Source organism: Saimiri boliviensis, chromosome 2 (genome assembly GCF_048565385.1).
Source record: "Saimiri boliviensis isolate mSaiBol1 chromosome 2, mSaiBol1.pri, whole genome shotgun sequence".
In the NCBI taxonomy this organism is placed as follows: Eukaryota; Metazoa; Chordata; class Mammalia; order Primates; family Cebidae; genus Saimiri; species Saimiri boliviensis.
Genome location: NC_133450.1, coordinates 13,782,463 through 13,797,841, shown reverse-complemented (window position 1 = coordinate 13,797,841; position 15,379 = coordinate 13,782,463). Strand labels below are relative to the sequence as shown.

Genomic DNA, 15,379 nt, shown 5'->3' with positions numbered 1-15,379 from the left:
ACTAAAAATACAAAAAGTTAGCTGGGTGTGGTGGCGCATACCTGTAATCCCAGCTACTCAGGAGGCTGAGACAGGAGAATTGCCTGAACCCAGGAAGTGGAGGTTGCGGTGAGCTGAGATCGCGCCATTGCACTCCAGCCTGGGTAACAAGAGCGAAACTCCGTCTCAAAAAGAAAAAAAAAGAAACCAATCAGGTATGGTGGCATGTGACTATGGTCTCAGCTACTCAGGAGGCTGAGGTAGGAGAATCGAATGAGCATGTGGAGGTGAGACCCTGTCAAAGAGAAAGAGGAGGATGAGGAGGAAGAGGAAGAAAAAGGAGGAGAAGCAGCAGAAGGAGGAGAAAGAGGAGGAAGAAGAAGAGGAGAAAGACGAAGAAGTAGAAAAACAAGGAGAAGGAAGACGAGGAATAAGAAGTAGAATAAAAAGAAGAATCTGGCCAAGCACAGTGGCTCATGCCTGTAATCCTAGCACTTTGGGAGGCTGAGGCGGGTGGATCTCCTAAGGTCAGAAGTTCAAGACCAGCTGGACTAAGAAGGTAAAACCCTGTCTCTACTAAAACTACAAAAATTAACTGTGCATCGGTGGCAGGCACCTGTAATCCCAGCTCCTCAGGAGGCTGAAGCAGGAGAATCGCCTGAACCCAGGAGGCAGAAGTTACGGTGAGCTGAGATTGCGCTACTGCACTACAGTCTGGGAGACTCTGTCACAAAAGAAGAAGAAGAAGAAGAAGAAGAAAGAAGAGGAAATAGAAGAAGAAATTGTTTCTGAGTGGCCATGAAGAGTAGGAAGAAAACCCAACCTACCTCTTGCTGGGTCTACAGGGAAAACATTGATTAAGGCAGAGACGGTCTTCCAAGAGAGACTAGGTTTGGTGAGTAAGCGATTCGAAAGCTAGAAGGAAAGGAAGATATTGAAGTTACTCTTACTGCATAATATATAACCCCAAAACTTTGGGTGCTTTAAATAACAATCATAACAATCTGTTTTGTTTTGTTTTTTCCACGGTCTGGGAGTTGACTGGGTTGAGGTAGGTGATTTTCACTCGGGGTCTCTCATGCCGTTGCGGTGGCTGGGGCTGGAGTCATCGCAAAGCCTACTTCAGTCTCATGTCTGGCAACTGATGTTGACTGTCATCTGAAATCTGTGCTGGAACTGTTGATTGGAAGATCGAAATGTGGCCTCTCCCTGTGATCTGGGCTTCCACACAGCATGGCGACTGGGTGAAAGGGCAAGCATCCCAGGAAGACCACGGACAAATGGTGTCGCCTTTTATGATATACCTTGAATCACTTCTGCCAGTCACAGACCTTCTCAAATTCAAACGGAACACAGACCTGACCTCATCATGGAACAATGTTAACGTTATGTTTGAAGAAGCACATGCTATTATTACTGTTATTATTAAGAGGGAGTCTTGGGGCTGGGTGCAGTAGCTCAGCACTTTGGGAGGCTGTGGCAGGCAGATCTGAGGTCGGGAGTTCAAGACCAGCCTGACCAACACGGAGAAACCATGTCTCTACTAAAAATACAAAATTAGCCTAGCTTGATGGTGCATGCCTGTAATCTCAGCTACTCAGGAGGCTGAGGCAGGAGAATCACTTGAACCTGGGAGACAGAGGTTTTGGTGAGCTGAGATCATGTCACTGCACTCCAGCCCGGGCAACAAGAGCAAAACTCTACCTCAAAAAAAAAAAAAAAAAAAAAGAAGGAGTCTTGCTCTGTCACCCATGCTGGAGTGCAGTGGTACAATCTTGACTCACTGCAACGTCCACTTCCCAGGTTCAAGCAATTATTCTGCCTCAGCCTCCCAAGTAGCTGGGATTGCAGGTGTGTGCCACCACGCCCAGCTAATTTTTGTACTTTTTTTTTTTTTTTTTTTTTTGAGATGGAGTTTCGCTCTTGTTACCCAGGCTGGAGTGCAATGGCGCGATCTCGGCTCACCGCAACCTCCGCCTCCTGGGTTCAGGCAATTCTCCTGCCTCAGCCTCCTGAGTAGCTGGGATTACAGGCATGCGCCACCATGCCCAGCTAATTTTTTGTATTTTTAGTAGAGACGGGGTTTCACCATGTTGACCAGGTTGGTCTCGATCTCTCGACCTCGTGATCCACCCACCTCGGCCTCCCAAAGTGCTGGGATTACAGGCTTGAGCCACCGCGCCTGGCCCAATTTTTGTACTTTTAGTATAGATGGAGTTTCACCATGTTGGCCACACGGGTCTCAGACTCCTGACCTCAGGTGATCTACCCACCTAGGCCCCACAAAGTGCTGGGATTACAGGTGTGAGCTACTGCACCCATGCTATTAATAAAAAGTCAGAAAACAGCCAGATGTGGTGGTTGGTGCCTGTAACCCTGTACTTTGGGAGGTTGAGGTGGGTGGATCACTTAGGTCAGGACTTTGAGACCAGCCTGGGCAACATATTGAGACCCCCCATCTTTATAAAAATTAAAAGCCAGCTTTGCAGACACCGCCACTGCCTGGAGCCTTCTAGTATCAGCCATGGTCAACCCCACCATGTTCTTTGACATTGCCGTCGACGGCGAGCCCTTGGGCCGCATCTCTTTTGAGCTGTTTGCAGACAAGGTTCCAAAGACAGCAGAAAACTTTCGTGCTCTGAGCACTGGAGAGAAAGGATTTGGTTATAAGGGTTCCTGCTTTCACAGAATTATTCCAGGGTTTATGTGTCAGGGTGGTGACTTCACACGCCATAATGGCGCTGGTGGCAAGTCCATCTACGGGGAGAAATTTGATGATGAAAACTTCATCCTAAAGCATACAGGTCCCGGCATCTTGTCCATGGCAAATGCTGGACCCAACACAAACGGTTCCCAGTTTTTCATCTGCACTATCAAGACTGAGTGGTTGGATGGCAAGCACGTGGTCTTTGGCAAAGTGAAAGAAGGCATGAATATTGTGGAGGCCATGGAGCGCTTTGGGTCCAGGAATGGCAAGACCAGCAAGAAGATCACCATTGCTGACTGTGGACAACTTTTAATAAGTTTGACTTGTGTTTTATCTTAACCACCAGACCATTCCTTCTGTAGCTCAGGAGAGCACCCCTCCACCCCATTTGCTTGCAGTATCCTAAAATCTGTGCTCTCGCTGCAGTTCCCTTTGTATTCCATGTTTTCCTTGTTCCCTTCCATGCCTAGCTGGATTGCAAAGTTTATGATTATGAAATAAAGACTAAATAACAACAACAACAAATTAAAAGCCAGAAAACAACAGATATTGGCAAGGATGCAGAGAAAAGGGAATGCTTATACACTGTTGGTGGGAATGTAAATTAGTACAATCATTATGGAAAACAGTACAGAGACTTCTCACACAACTAAAAATAGAACTGCCATTCAACTGGCAATCTCACTACTGGGTATCTACCCAAAGGGAAATAAATCAATATATCAAAAAGTACCTGTACTCTTATGTTTATCACAGCACTATTCATAGTAGCAAAGCTATGGGATCAACTGAAGTGTCCCTCAACAGATGACTGGATAAAGAAAATGTACATATATACTGTGGAACGTGACTCAACCACAGAAAGAATGAAATCATGCCTTTTCCAGCAGTGTGGATAGAACTGGAGGACATATCCTCAGTGAAATAACTCAGAAACAAAGTCAAATACTGATGGTTCTCATGTGTGTGTGGGAGTTAAACAATAGGTACACAGGAGGAAAAATAGACACTGAAGACTCCAAAAGATGGGAGGAGGGTGAGGGGTGAATATTCTCCTATTGAGTACAATGTTCACTATTTGGTCATGGCTACACTCAAAGCCCAGACCTCAGCACTCCACAATAAGAAAACCTGCCCTTGTCCCTGCTAAATAGATCAAATGTTTTTTCGGTTTTATTTATTAAAAAATTCAACTGGCCAGGTGGAGTGGTTCACACCTGTAATCCCAACACTTAGGGAGGCCAAGGCAGGTGAATCAACTGAGGTTGGGAGTTTGAGACCAGCCTGACAATATGACAAAACCTTTTCTCTACTAAAAATACAAAAAATAGCCAAAAATTAGCCAGCCTCTGGTGACATGCACCTGTACTCCCAGCTACTTGTGAGGCTGAAGCAGGAGAATCGCTTGAACCCAGGAGGCAGAGGTTACAGTGAACCGAGATGGCATCATTGCATTCCAGCCTGGATGACAGAGTGAGACTCCATGTCGAGGGAGAAAAAAATGAACTTTTGGCTGAGGATGGTGGCTCATGCCTGTAATCCCAGCACTTTGGGAGGCTGAGGCAGGCAGATCACTTGAGGTCAGGAGTTTGAGACCAGCTGGCCAACAGGGTGAAACCTTGTTTCCATTAAAAATACAAAAATTGGCCAAGCATGGTGTTGCACACCTGTAATCCCAGCTATTCAGGAGACTGAGGCAGAAGAATCAGTTGAACCCAGGAGGCAGAGGTTGCAGTGAGCCGAAATTATGTCACTGCACTCCAGCCTAGGTGACAGAGCAAGACTCTGTCTCAAAAAGAAAAAAAAAATTCAACTTTTATTATTTTTGAGACAGGATCTCACTCTGTCACCCAGGCTGGAGTGCAGTGGTGTGATCACGGCTCACTGTAGCCTTGACTTCCTGGGCTCAAGCAATCCTTATCTCAGCCTGCTGAGTAGCTGAGACTACAGGTACATACCACCATGCCTGGGTAATTTGTGTGTGTGTGTGTGATGAAGTTTCATCTAACTGTCCAGACTGGAGTAAAATGGCTTGATCTTGGCTTGCTCAAATCTCCGCCTCATGGGTTCAAGCAATTCTGCTGCCTCAGCTTTTCTGGGTAGCTGGGATTACAGTCATGCACCACCATGCCTGGCTTATTTTGTATTTTTATTTTTTGTAGAGATAAGGTCTTGCTATGTTGCCCAGGCTGGTTTGTAACTCCTGGCCTCAAGTGATCCTCCCACATTGGCCTCTCAAAGCATTGGAATTATAGGCATGAGCCACTGTGCTCCACCACAAAACTCTTTTTTTTTTTTTTTAAGATGGAGTTTCGGCCTGCTGCGGTGGCTCAAGCCTGTAATCCCAGCACTTTGGGAGGCTGAGGTGGGTGGATCACGAGGTCAAGAGATCGAGACCAACCTGGTCAACATTGTGAAACCCCGTCTCTACTAAAAATACAAAAAAATAGCTGGACATGGTGGCGCATGCCTGTAATCCCAGCTACTCAGGAGGCTGAGGCAGGAGAATTGCCTGAACCCAGGAGGCGGAGGTTGCGGTGAGCCGAGATCGCGCCATTGCACTCCAGCCTGGGTAACAAAAGTGAAACTCCGTCTCAAAAAAAAAAAAAAAAAAAAGATGGAGTTTCGCCTCTTGCTACCCAGGCTGGAGTGCAGTGGCACAATCTTGGCTCACTGAAAACTGCCTCCCAGGTTCAAGCAATTTTCCTGCCTCAGCCCCTTGAGTAGGTGGGATTACAGGCATGCACCACCACACCTGGCTAATTTTGCATTTTTCATAGAGATGGAGTTTCTCCATGTTAGTCAGGCTGGTCTCGAACTCCTGTTCCCAGGTGATCTGTCTGTCTTGGCCTCCCAAAGTGCTGAGATTACAGGCATGAGCCACCATGCCCAGTCTACAAAACACTCTTTTAAAAGTTCTCATCTAAAAAAAAAAAAAAGTTTTCATCTTTTTTTTCTGGAGTGGTGAAATCTCTGTGGTGAAGACTTCCTTTTTACTTGGGAAAATATATTTGCTGTGGGCCTATTGTTTGTGAAAAGATATTAAGAGCTAACATTTTTTGAGTGTCCAATTATTCATTCACTCAAAATATATATACTGGGGTAGGTATGGTGGCTCATGCCTATGATCCCAGCACTTTGAGAGGCTGAGGCAGATGGATCACTTGAGATCAGGGGTTCGAGACAAGACTGGCCAACTCGGTGAAACCCCGCTTCTACTAAAAATACAAAAATCAGCCAAGTGTGGTGGTGTGTGCCTGTAGTCCTAGCTACTTGGGAGGCTGAGGCAGGAGAGTCGCTTGAACCTGGGAGGCAGAGGTTGCAGTGAGCCAAGATTGTGCCACTGCACTCCAGCCTGGGTGACAGAGTGAGACTGTCTCAAAAAAAAAAAAAAAAAAAAAAAAGAGCCTACTTCAAGAGGTCTGGCTGGCCAAGACACTCCATCTGCTACACACTTGGGCCCACCACAGGCTTCATGCTGAGGCATGCTCTTCCCAGGCCGTGCCAGCCAATGGCTCTGCATGCCATGGATTCCAGATTCAGGCCATTCCTGCCTTACAAACAGCTCCTATGTCGACAGTCTGCTCTGGGCTCTCCGCAGAGCTTTCAAACAGTTGTCAGACCTGCATTGTGGTCAGTATGCTCTCCATGAATATTCATTTTGTTTATTTTATTTTATTTTTATTTTAGATAGGATTTGGAGTGCAGTGGCTCAATCGTGGCTCACTGCAGCCTCCACCTCCTGGGCTCAAGCAATCCTCCCACCTCGGCCTCCCAAGTAGGCAGGACTACAGATACATACCACTATACCCAGCTAATAACTTCATTTTTTTGTAGAGACAGGGTCTTGCCATGTTGCCCAGGCTGGTCTTGAACTCCTGGCCTCAAGTGATCCTCCTGTTTTGGCTTCTCAAAGTGCTGGGATTATAGGCATGAGCTATGGTGTCCATGCCTTTTTAAAAAACTTTTTATTTTTAAAATTATTATTATTATTATTATTTTGAGACAGAGTCTCGCTCATTCTGTCACCCAGGCTGGAGTGCAGTGGTATGATCTCAGGTCACTGCAACCTCCCACTCCTGAGTTTAAGTGATTCTCCTGCCTCAGCCTACCAAGTAGCTGGGATTACAAGCACCCACAACCACACTAGTCTAATTTTTGTATTTTTAGTAGAGATGGGGTTTCGCCATGTTGTCCAGGCTGGTCTCAAAAGTCTGGACCTCAGGTGATCTGTCTGCCTTGGCCTCCCAAAGTGCTGGGATTACAGGTGCAAGCCACCTCATCCGGCCCATCCATGCTTATTCTTGCTCCCGCACCTTTATTTTTCACAAGCTTTTTTTCTTCTTCCTGTCAATCTCTTGCACATCAAATTCCACCTTGGCATCTGCTTCTTGTGTTATGGAACCGAACTGAGATCAGCTCACCTGGTTCCTCCTTTTTTTGTTGTTCTCTCATAGCACAATGGCTACCAGGAGTACCCTTCCTGCAGTCCAGAAAGTAAAAAATTCTGTTGCTGAAAGAGCCTTTGTCTCAGTGCTAATTTTTCTTTAAGGTACCGAGCATCTATTTCCAACACTACCTGAGGCCAGGAGTTTGAGATCAGCCTGGGCAATATAGTAAGACACCATCTGTACGAAATTTAAGAAAATTAGTCAAGCATGGTGGTGCAGACCTGCAGCTGGGATTACAGGCACGCGCTACCACGCCCAGCTAATTAGTAGAGACAAGGTTTCACCCTGTTGGTCAGGCTGGTCTCAACCTCCTGACCGCAAGTCATCCACCTGCCTTGGCCTCCCAAAGGGCTGGGATTAGAGATATGAGCCGCTGTATCTGGCCCCCAACTGTTTTTGTTACAAATAGGGTCTCCTTCTGTCACCCAGGCTGGTGCGCAGTGGCACAGTCATAACTCACTGCACTCTTAAACTCCTGGGCTCAAGCAGTCCTCCCACCTAAACTCCCGTGGAGCTGGGACCACAGGAACTTTTCTACTTCCCACCATTCCCTCCTCTTTTACTTTATAGTTTTCCTTTCAAACCTTTTAAAACATATTTTGGACTAGTTGTTCTACCTGAGTTTTTGAAAGAAAAAATTTCTGGTTTTCTCTTTACACTATTTCCAGGCCCCGCCCCCCACGCGCGCTGGGATGTCCCGCCGCAGTCTCCGCTGGCCAATCCAGCCTCCCTTGCGGTTGCGCGCCCCAGTCTCCTCCTTCGGCGCTTGCGCGCGCCTTCCCCGGCTCCTCCTTCCTCACTCCTTTCGGGGCAGTTAGGCGGTGGGCGTGTGGCTGCCGGGTCTGGAGCAAGCGACCGAGCCCCTAGGGGGCTGCGGCGGTAGAGCGGGAGAATGAGGGGCACCCCGAGACCGGGCCCTCTTCAACCTGGGACCCTGGGTGAAGTGCTCTGCAGCCCTTGCCTCCAGGTAGCTGGCTGGGGAGTGGGCTGGGAGCGGCCGCGCGGGGCAAGGGTGGAGGCTGGGAGTGGGGAGCGCAAAGCGGGAGCTCGGGCCTGGGGTCGGTGGGAACCGGGCCGCCAGGGGATCGGGCGAGGCGGGAGGCGGCGACTGGGCGCTCCTGCCCCAGGGGCAGCCCAAGCCCAGGCTGCGCGGCGGAGGTGGTGGGGGCCTCAAGGTCGCCAGGGAGGGATGAGGTGACAGAATGCAGTCGGGAGGCCGGGGCGGTCGGGTGCGGTCGGACGGACGGGGGCCGCGCTGGGCTGGAGCGCGAGGGTCTGAGGAGGGTGGATCCCAGCCGGCCCGACGGGTTTCCTGGTTCTCGGGAGGCGGGCCGGCGGTATGGGACCCTGTCCGCCGCACCCGCGAGGCCAGCGACCTCTCTTGCCCCCCATCGCTGCAGCCGAGGCTTTGGGGCCGGCGCCGACTCAGGGTCTTCCCGTTGCTAGGACGAGTGTTTCTGTGGTCAGGCGTCTTTGTACTCCAGCGCTAATAAGAATTTGCAGACTTTCTGAGACCGTGACATTTGCGGGCAAACATGAATTTGACCCTACTCTGGAAGAAGATACCGGCACTTAACATACCTGATTTCTTTGATTTCCCCGCGTATATTTCAGTGTGCCAGGAGGGGGAAATGGTGTGAGTTTGGGTCTGAATTTAAGCTTCATCGGAGTAAAGGACAATTATGTTATGTGGATGGTGGTGGTGTAGGCATTGGCATGACTTAAACGTTGCTTATTAGTTTAATAGGATACCTCCAACAGATAAAACACACGCTTTGCTAAACTTGAGCGATTTGTTTGTGTTACTGATCATTTTAGTTTTTTTTTTTTTTAATGTTGTAATTGGTTTGTCTGTTACATTTTATTTTAACGCATTACATTTTCCTAGGCAAGTTACTTTGTTTATTTCGACTCACATATTGTTGATTACATGAACAAGGTAGCATTGGAGTTTGTCTTGTTATTGGTTACAAATTTCAGGGTGCTGATCTTTCCACTTAGCTTTCTCATGGACCAGATATTCTATCTCATTTGCTCTTAAACTAAAATCCTGTAGCTTTTTTACAGGGGAAATAATAATCACACGGCCAAGTGAAACATTTTGAAAATGCATTTAATATGTAGGTATTAGTTTATTAGGGAAAATACCTAGATGTGACTTTAAAATGTTATAAATGTTTATATACACTCAAGTGCATATTATGCTAAATTTTAATAAATGAGGACAACTGATTTGTACCACCAGGTTATCTCAAGAGAGTTATACTGGCCATGGTGGCTCACGTCTGTAATCCCAGCACTTTGTGAGGCCAAGGTGGGTGGATCACCTGAAGTCAGGAGTTCAAGACCAGCCTGACCAACATGATGAAACTGTGTCTCTACAAAAAATACAAAAATAAGCCAGGTGTAGTGGTGCACACCTGTAATCCCAGCTACTAGAGAGGCTGAGGTGGGAGAATCACTTGAACCCAGGACGTAGAGATTGCAGTGAACCAGGATTGCATCACTGCACACTAGCCTGGGTTACAGAGCTAAAAGCAAAAAAAAAAAAAAAAAAAAAATAGAGTTAAAGGTTACATACTGTATGATTGCATTTATGTAACATTATTGAAATAACAAGACTGCAGAGATGGAGAACAGATTTAGTGGTTGCTAGGAGTTCAGAATGGGAGGTGAGGGGTGGTGTGGTTGTAAAGTGGTAGCATGAGGGAGCTGTGTAGGGATGGAACAGTTCTTTATCTCAGGTGTGATTATACAGAGCTGCAAATGTGATAAAATTTCATACAACCACACACACACATACTGCATACAAATCCTAGCATTCTCAAGTCCCATTTTGCATCAAAAAACTGTTGAAACCTGAATAAGTTTGGGATTGTACCAAGGTCAGTTTCCTGATGTACTAGAGTCACATAAGTTATAACATTGGAGGACTTTGGGCAAGCATACTTGGGACCTCCCTGTGTACTTTTTTGCAAATTCCTGTCATTTGTAATTATAGTACTTTTAACATAAAACGTTGGCCAGGCATGGTGGCTCACATGTGTAATTCCAGCACTTTGGGAGACTGAGGCAGGTGGATCACCTGAGGTCAGGTGTTCGAGACCAGCCTGGCCAACATGATGAAACCCTGTCTACCAAAAATTCAAAAATTAGCCAGGCATGGTGGAGTGTGTACCTGTAGTCTCAGTCACCTGGGAGGCTGAGGCATGAAGATTGCTTTGAACCTGGGATGCAGAGGTTGCAGTGAGCTGAGATCGCACCACTGCACTCCAGCCTGGGCAACAGAGCAAAACTGTCTCAAAATAAAATAAAAAGCAAAAAAGCAAAGCCAAAACAAACAAAGCACTGCATTTAGAGTATTTCAGGGAAAATAAGCAAAAGGAAGGAAATGTAAATTGTCTATAATTCTCATACCCAGGATAACAATCCTTGGAATAGAGTTTCTCACTTTGTGTATAGACTTGAAACTTTTTAAATGCCATTTTATGTTTTAGGCTGGGTGTGGTGGCTTATGCCTGTAATCCCAGAAGTTTGGGAGGCCAAGGTGGGTGGATCATGAGGTCAAGATACTGAGACTATCCTAGCCAACATGGTTAAATCCCTTCTCTATTAAAAATACAATTAGGTGGGTGTGGTGGCACGTACCTGTAGTCCCAGCTACTACTAGGGAGGCTGAGGCAGCAGAATTGCTTGAACTTGAGAGGTGGAGGTTGCAGTGAGCCGAGATCATGCCACTGCACTCCAGCCTGGGCGACAGCAAGACTCTGTCTCAGGGGAGGAAAAAAAAAATCCGTTTTATTTATTTATTTATTTATTTTGAAAGAAAGAAAGAGAAAGGGGGAGAGAGAACAGGAGTCTTGCTTTATTGCCCAGGCTGGAATACAATCTAAAAATAGGTATTAAAAACCTCTTTTATGCCGATACTTGTGCTTAACAGTGGAGACAGGAAGGAATAAAGGAAGAAAATAACAATCAGCCAACCAGTATTTCATTTAAGTCTGTGAAATGCTATGCAAATGCTGAAGAGTGATTTTCTTCCAATTATGTGGTCACTTTCAAAATAGGTGTAATATGATACTGAGAAAAATGTATCTTCTGTGGACCTGGGGTGAAGAATTCTATAAATATTCACTGAGTTTACTTGTTCCAGGTCTGAGTTCAAATCATAGATGTCCCTGTTAATTTTCTGTCTCCTTGATCCATCGAATATTAACAATGTGGTGTCAAAGTCTCCTGCTATTGTGTGGGAGTCCAAGTCTCTTTATAAGTCATTAAGAACTTGTCTTATGTATCTGGGTGCTCCTATATTGGGTGCATATATATTTATGATCATTGACTCCTGTTGTTGCATTAATCCTTTTACCATTATGTAATGTCCTTTGTTTCTTTTAGTCTTTGTTACTGTTAAAGTCTATTTTGTCAGAGACAAAAGTTACAACTCCTGTTTTCTTTTCTTTTCTTTTTTTTTTTTTCCTCTGCCTTTGATTGGTAAGTCTTCCACCAACCCTTTGTCTTGAGTCTTTGTGTGTCCTTGCTTATGAGATAGGATCTGGATACAGTGAACCAATGGATTTTGACTTTTTATTCAATTTGCTTGTCTGTGTCTTTGATTAGGGCATTTAATCCATTTAAATTTGGGATTAATATTGATATTTGTGAGTTTAATATTGTCGTTTAATGCTAGCTGGCTATTTGGCCAATTAGTTGATATAGATTCTTCATTATGGAGATACTTTTTACCTTTTAGTAAGTTTTTGAGATGACTGATACTGGTTGTTCCTTTCTGTGTATAGTGCTTCTTTCAGAAGCTCTTGTAAAGCAGGCCTGGTGGTGATGAAATCTGAGTGCTTGCTTGTTCGTGAAAATTTTCATTTTTCCTTCATTTATGAAGCTTAATTTGGCTGGATATGAGATTCTGGGTTGAAAATTCTTTTTTTTGAGGATATTGAATATTGACCCCCAATCTCTTCTAGTTTGTAGGGTTTCAGCTGAGACATCTGCTGTGAGTGTGATAGGCTTCCCTTTATGGGTAACCTGACCTTTCTCTCTAGCTGTCCTTAGAATTTTCTCCTTTATTTCAACCCTGGTGAATCTGACGATTATGTGTATTGGGGTTGCCCTACTTGAGGAATATCTTTGTGGTGTTCTCTGTATTACCTGAAGTTGAGTATTTTCCTGCCTTACTAGGTTAGGAAAGTTTTCCTGAATAATATCCTGAAGAATATATTCCAGCTTGGATTCATTCTCTTCATGACATTCAGGTACACCTATCAAACATAAAGTAGGTCTTTTCACATAGTCCCATATTTCTTGGAGATTTTGCTCGTTCCTTTTTACTCTTTCTTCTCTAATCTTGTCTTCTCGTTTCATTTCATTAAGTTGGTCTTCGACCTCTGATATCCTTTATTCTGCTTGATCAATTCAGCTGTTAAAACCTGTGCATACTTCACAGAGTTCTCGTATTGTATTCTTCAGCTCCATTAATTCACTTATATTCCTCTCTAGACTGTGTTCTCGTTAGGATTTCGTCAAACCTTTTTTCAAGGTTCTTAGTTTCTTTACATTGGGCTAGAACGTGTTCTTTTAACTCACAGAAGTTTCTTATTATCCACCTTCTGAAGCTTAAATCTGTTAATGGAACGCACTCGTTCTCCATCAGGCCTTGTTCCCTTGTTGATGAGGAACTGTGATCCCCTGCAGAGGGAGAGGCATTCTGATTTTGGGTATTCTAAGCCTTTTTACACTGGTTTCTTCCATCATTGTAAATTTATCCACCTGTCATCTTTGTAATTACCGACTTTAAAATTAGGTCTCTGAGTGAACGTCCAACTTGTTGATTCTCAGCGCTGGAATATGAGCAGCCCACTGCGCCAGCCAAAACAGTGGCGTTAAGATTTGTGGTGCTTTTCTGCCTGGGAATCTCTGGTCTGGCTTCCTTCTTGAGTCCCTTTTTCAATCAGCTGAATAGGCGACTCTGCCTTCCTGGAGCTCCAAACATTGACCAAAAGGGGACCCAGTCCCGTTTACTCTGTACCAAGAACCACCGTGCTGGCCACAAGAGTCACGCTGGCGTTCCGTGGGGCTCCTCCACTGGGAATCTCCTAGTCCGTGAGCAACAAAAATTTGAAAGTGTGGCGTCTTCTCGTTCTCTGCGCTTTAACTGGGAGCTACAATCATGAGCTGCTAGTAATCAAGCATCTTGGATCTCTCTCCCATTTTATTTTTTAATTAAAATTGTTTTTTTTCTTTTTCTCCTCAGAAAGGATAGAAATGTTATTGATTAGTAAGACTAGTTTTATGTTGATATTTTGAAATTTTAGGGTGGTGCTTGTTTGCTCCTGTAACATTATATAAGCACATTCAGTACTATCTGAACTAATTGCATTGTGCAATAACATGACTGCCTTATGCATACATCATCATTAGTACATACTGTAAAGTTTTATTTTTTACCAAAAAGTTTACAACTACCAAGTATTCACATTCCTTAACATTATTACAGAATTAATTTAGAAATGTTCTATTTTAAAAACTTCTCAACAGATGTAATTAAATCCTTAGATAGCATTAATGTACTATTTTAAAAACACACAGAAAACATTCTTTATCAATTGTAAAACATGCTTTGTCATCTACTCATCTTTGTGAATCAGGTTTTTCTTGATGCCATGCAATCAAAACAAAACAAATTTGACCTAAGACTGCCTAATCATCCATCATTTAAAGTTTGTGTTCATCAGAAGAGTTTTATTTTTCTCATTATACAAGTTCTACATTAGAGTTTTTGTTGTTGTTGTTGTTGTTTTTGTTTTTTTGAGATGGAGTCTCACTCTGTGGCCCAGGCTGGAATGCAGTGGCACAGTCACAGCTCACTACAACCTCCTTCCAGCTTTAAGTGATTCTCCTGCCTCAGCCTCCTGAGTTGGTGGGACAACAGGCATGTGCCACCATGCCTGGCTAATTGTGTGTGTGTGTGTGTGAGTGTGTGTGTGTGTGTGTGTGTGTCTATTTTTAGTAGAGACATGGTTTCATTATGTTGTTCAGGCTAGTCTCCAACTCCTGACCTCAAATGATCTGCCCACCTCAGCCTCCCAAATTGCTGTGATTACAGGCATGAGCCACTGTACTCAGCCCCATTTGAGCTTTAAAATACACTGATAGAATAAAATACTGCTTTAATCTGTTTCTTAGGTTATAGATCCATATGAAATTCATTTAGAAAAATGTTCTTGTACTAAAATATTTAAAGCTATTGGATTATGATTTATAAGTTTTATTTTGTAGTTAGCATCTCTAGGGGCATTTCAGGGACACTGTTGCTGTCTTGTGATACTGATCCTTTTAAAAATCATTGTATTTGAGAAGTAAAGTAGTAGAAAATCTATGACAAAATAGGGAATTAAAGTAGACAGTATACTCAACTCCACTGTGTTTAAAGATTTTAATGAATTTCTGTACATTGTGCTAGTGGTTAAGATCTGAGACTCTAGATTGAACCAGGGAGGCCGAGATTGCAGTGAGCCAAGACTGTGCCATTGTACTCCAGCCTGGGTGACAGAGTGAGACTCTGTCTCAAGAAGAAAAAAAAAAAAAACAACAACAACAAAAATCATAACTATTTTCCCATGTTGTGAAAAATTCCACCAGTAATGTAAGAGAATATTGGGTGTCTTGTACCCTTGCCAATATTGGGCATTCTCACTTTTTAGATATTTGCCAATATGACATGAAAACTATCATGACATTGTTTTGATTTGCATTTTCCCCAAGCATCAGTGAGGTTTAATGGTTGTCACATTTTTAAAAAAGTATTTTTAAATTTATAATCACCTTGTTTGATAATGAGGTTTTCACATTTTTATTAATGTGTTTCTTCTCCTGTTTAGATAAATCTTAGAATTTTTCACATTGATTTAGACAAATGCTAGTACAAAGGTCTTTTTAAGTCTATGAAAATTTTAAAGATTTTTCTTGGTAATTTTGGTCTGTAGATTCAAGTTTGGAAGGGCATTTCCCATTCTGATATCATGTAAATATGTGTAATTTGTTAGTTTTAAAAAGCATTACTTCTTTAATCCCCTATATTGTAGTTTACTACGTGTTATGTTAGTCTTCTGGATATTGCCTGTTCATACCTTTGCCCATTTTTCCCCCTTCTGGGTTGTTTATCTTTTCTTCTTACTGCTTTATAGGAATTCTTTAGATATCACAATCTTTTGTTATATGTGTTACATGTATT

At 43.8% G+C, this 15,379-nt stretch overlaps 1 protein-coding gene and 1 long non-coding RNA gene across 5 annotated transcripts in view; both read left to right on the top strand.

The window, feature by feature from the left end:
- Positions 1-2,488: 2,488 nt before the first annotated feature.
- Positions 2,489-3,113, top strand: LOC120364023 (peptidyl-prolyl cis-trans isomerase A-like). The gene has a single exon (XM_039469452.2). The coding sequence runs from the start codon at positions 2,504-2,506 to the stop codon at positions 3,023-3,025; it is 522 nt and encodes a 173-aa protein (XP_039325386.1). The 5' UTR covers positions 2,489-2,503; the 3' UTR covers positions 3,026-3,113.
- Positions 3,114-7,911: 4,798 nt separating this feature from the next.
- Positions 7,912-15,379, top strand: part of LOC104653371 (uncharacterized) — a 74,618-nt gene continuing 67,150 nt past the window's right edge. For 3 of the 4 annotated variants that reach the window (XR_012516106.1, XR_012516104.1, XR_012516105.1), the window contains exon 1: positions 7,912-8,104. This is a non-coding gene — a long non-coding RNA (uncharacterized LOC104653371). The remainder of the gene's footprint in view (positions 8,105-15,379) is intronic. The other variant, XR_012516103.1, reaches the window with a different exon arrangement.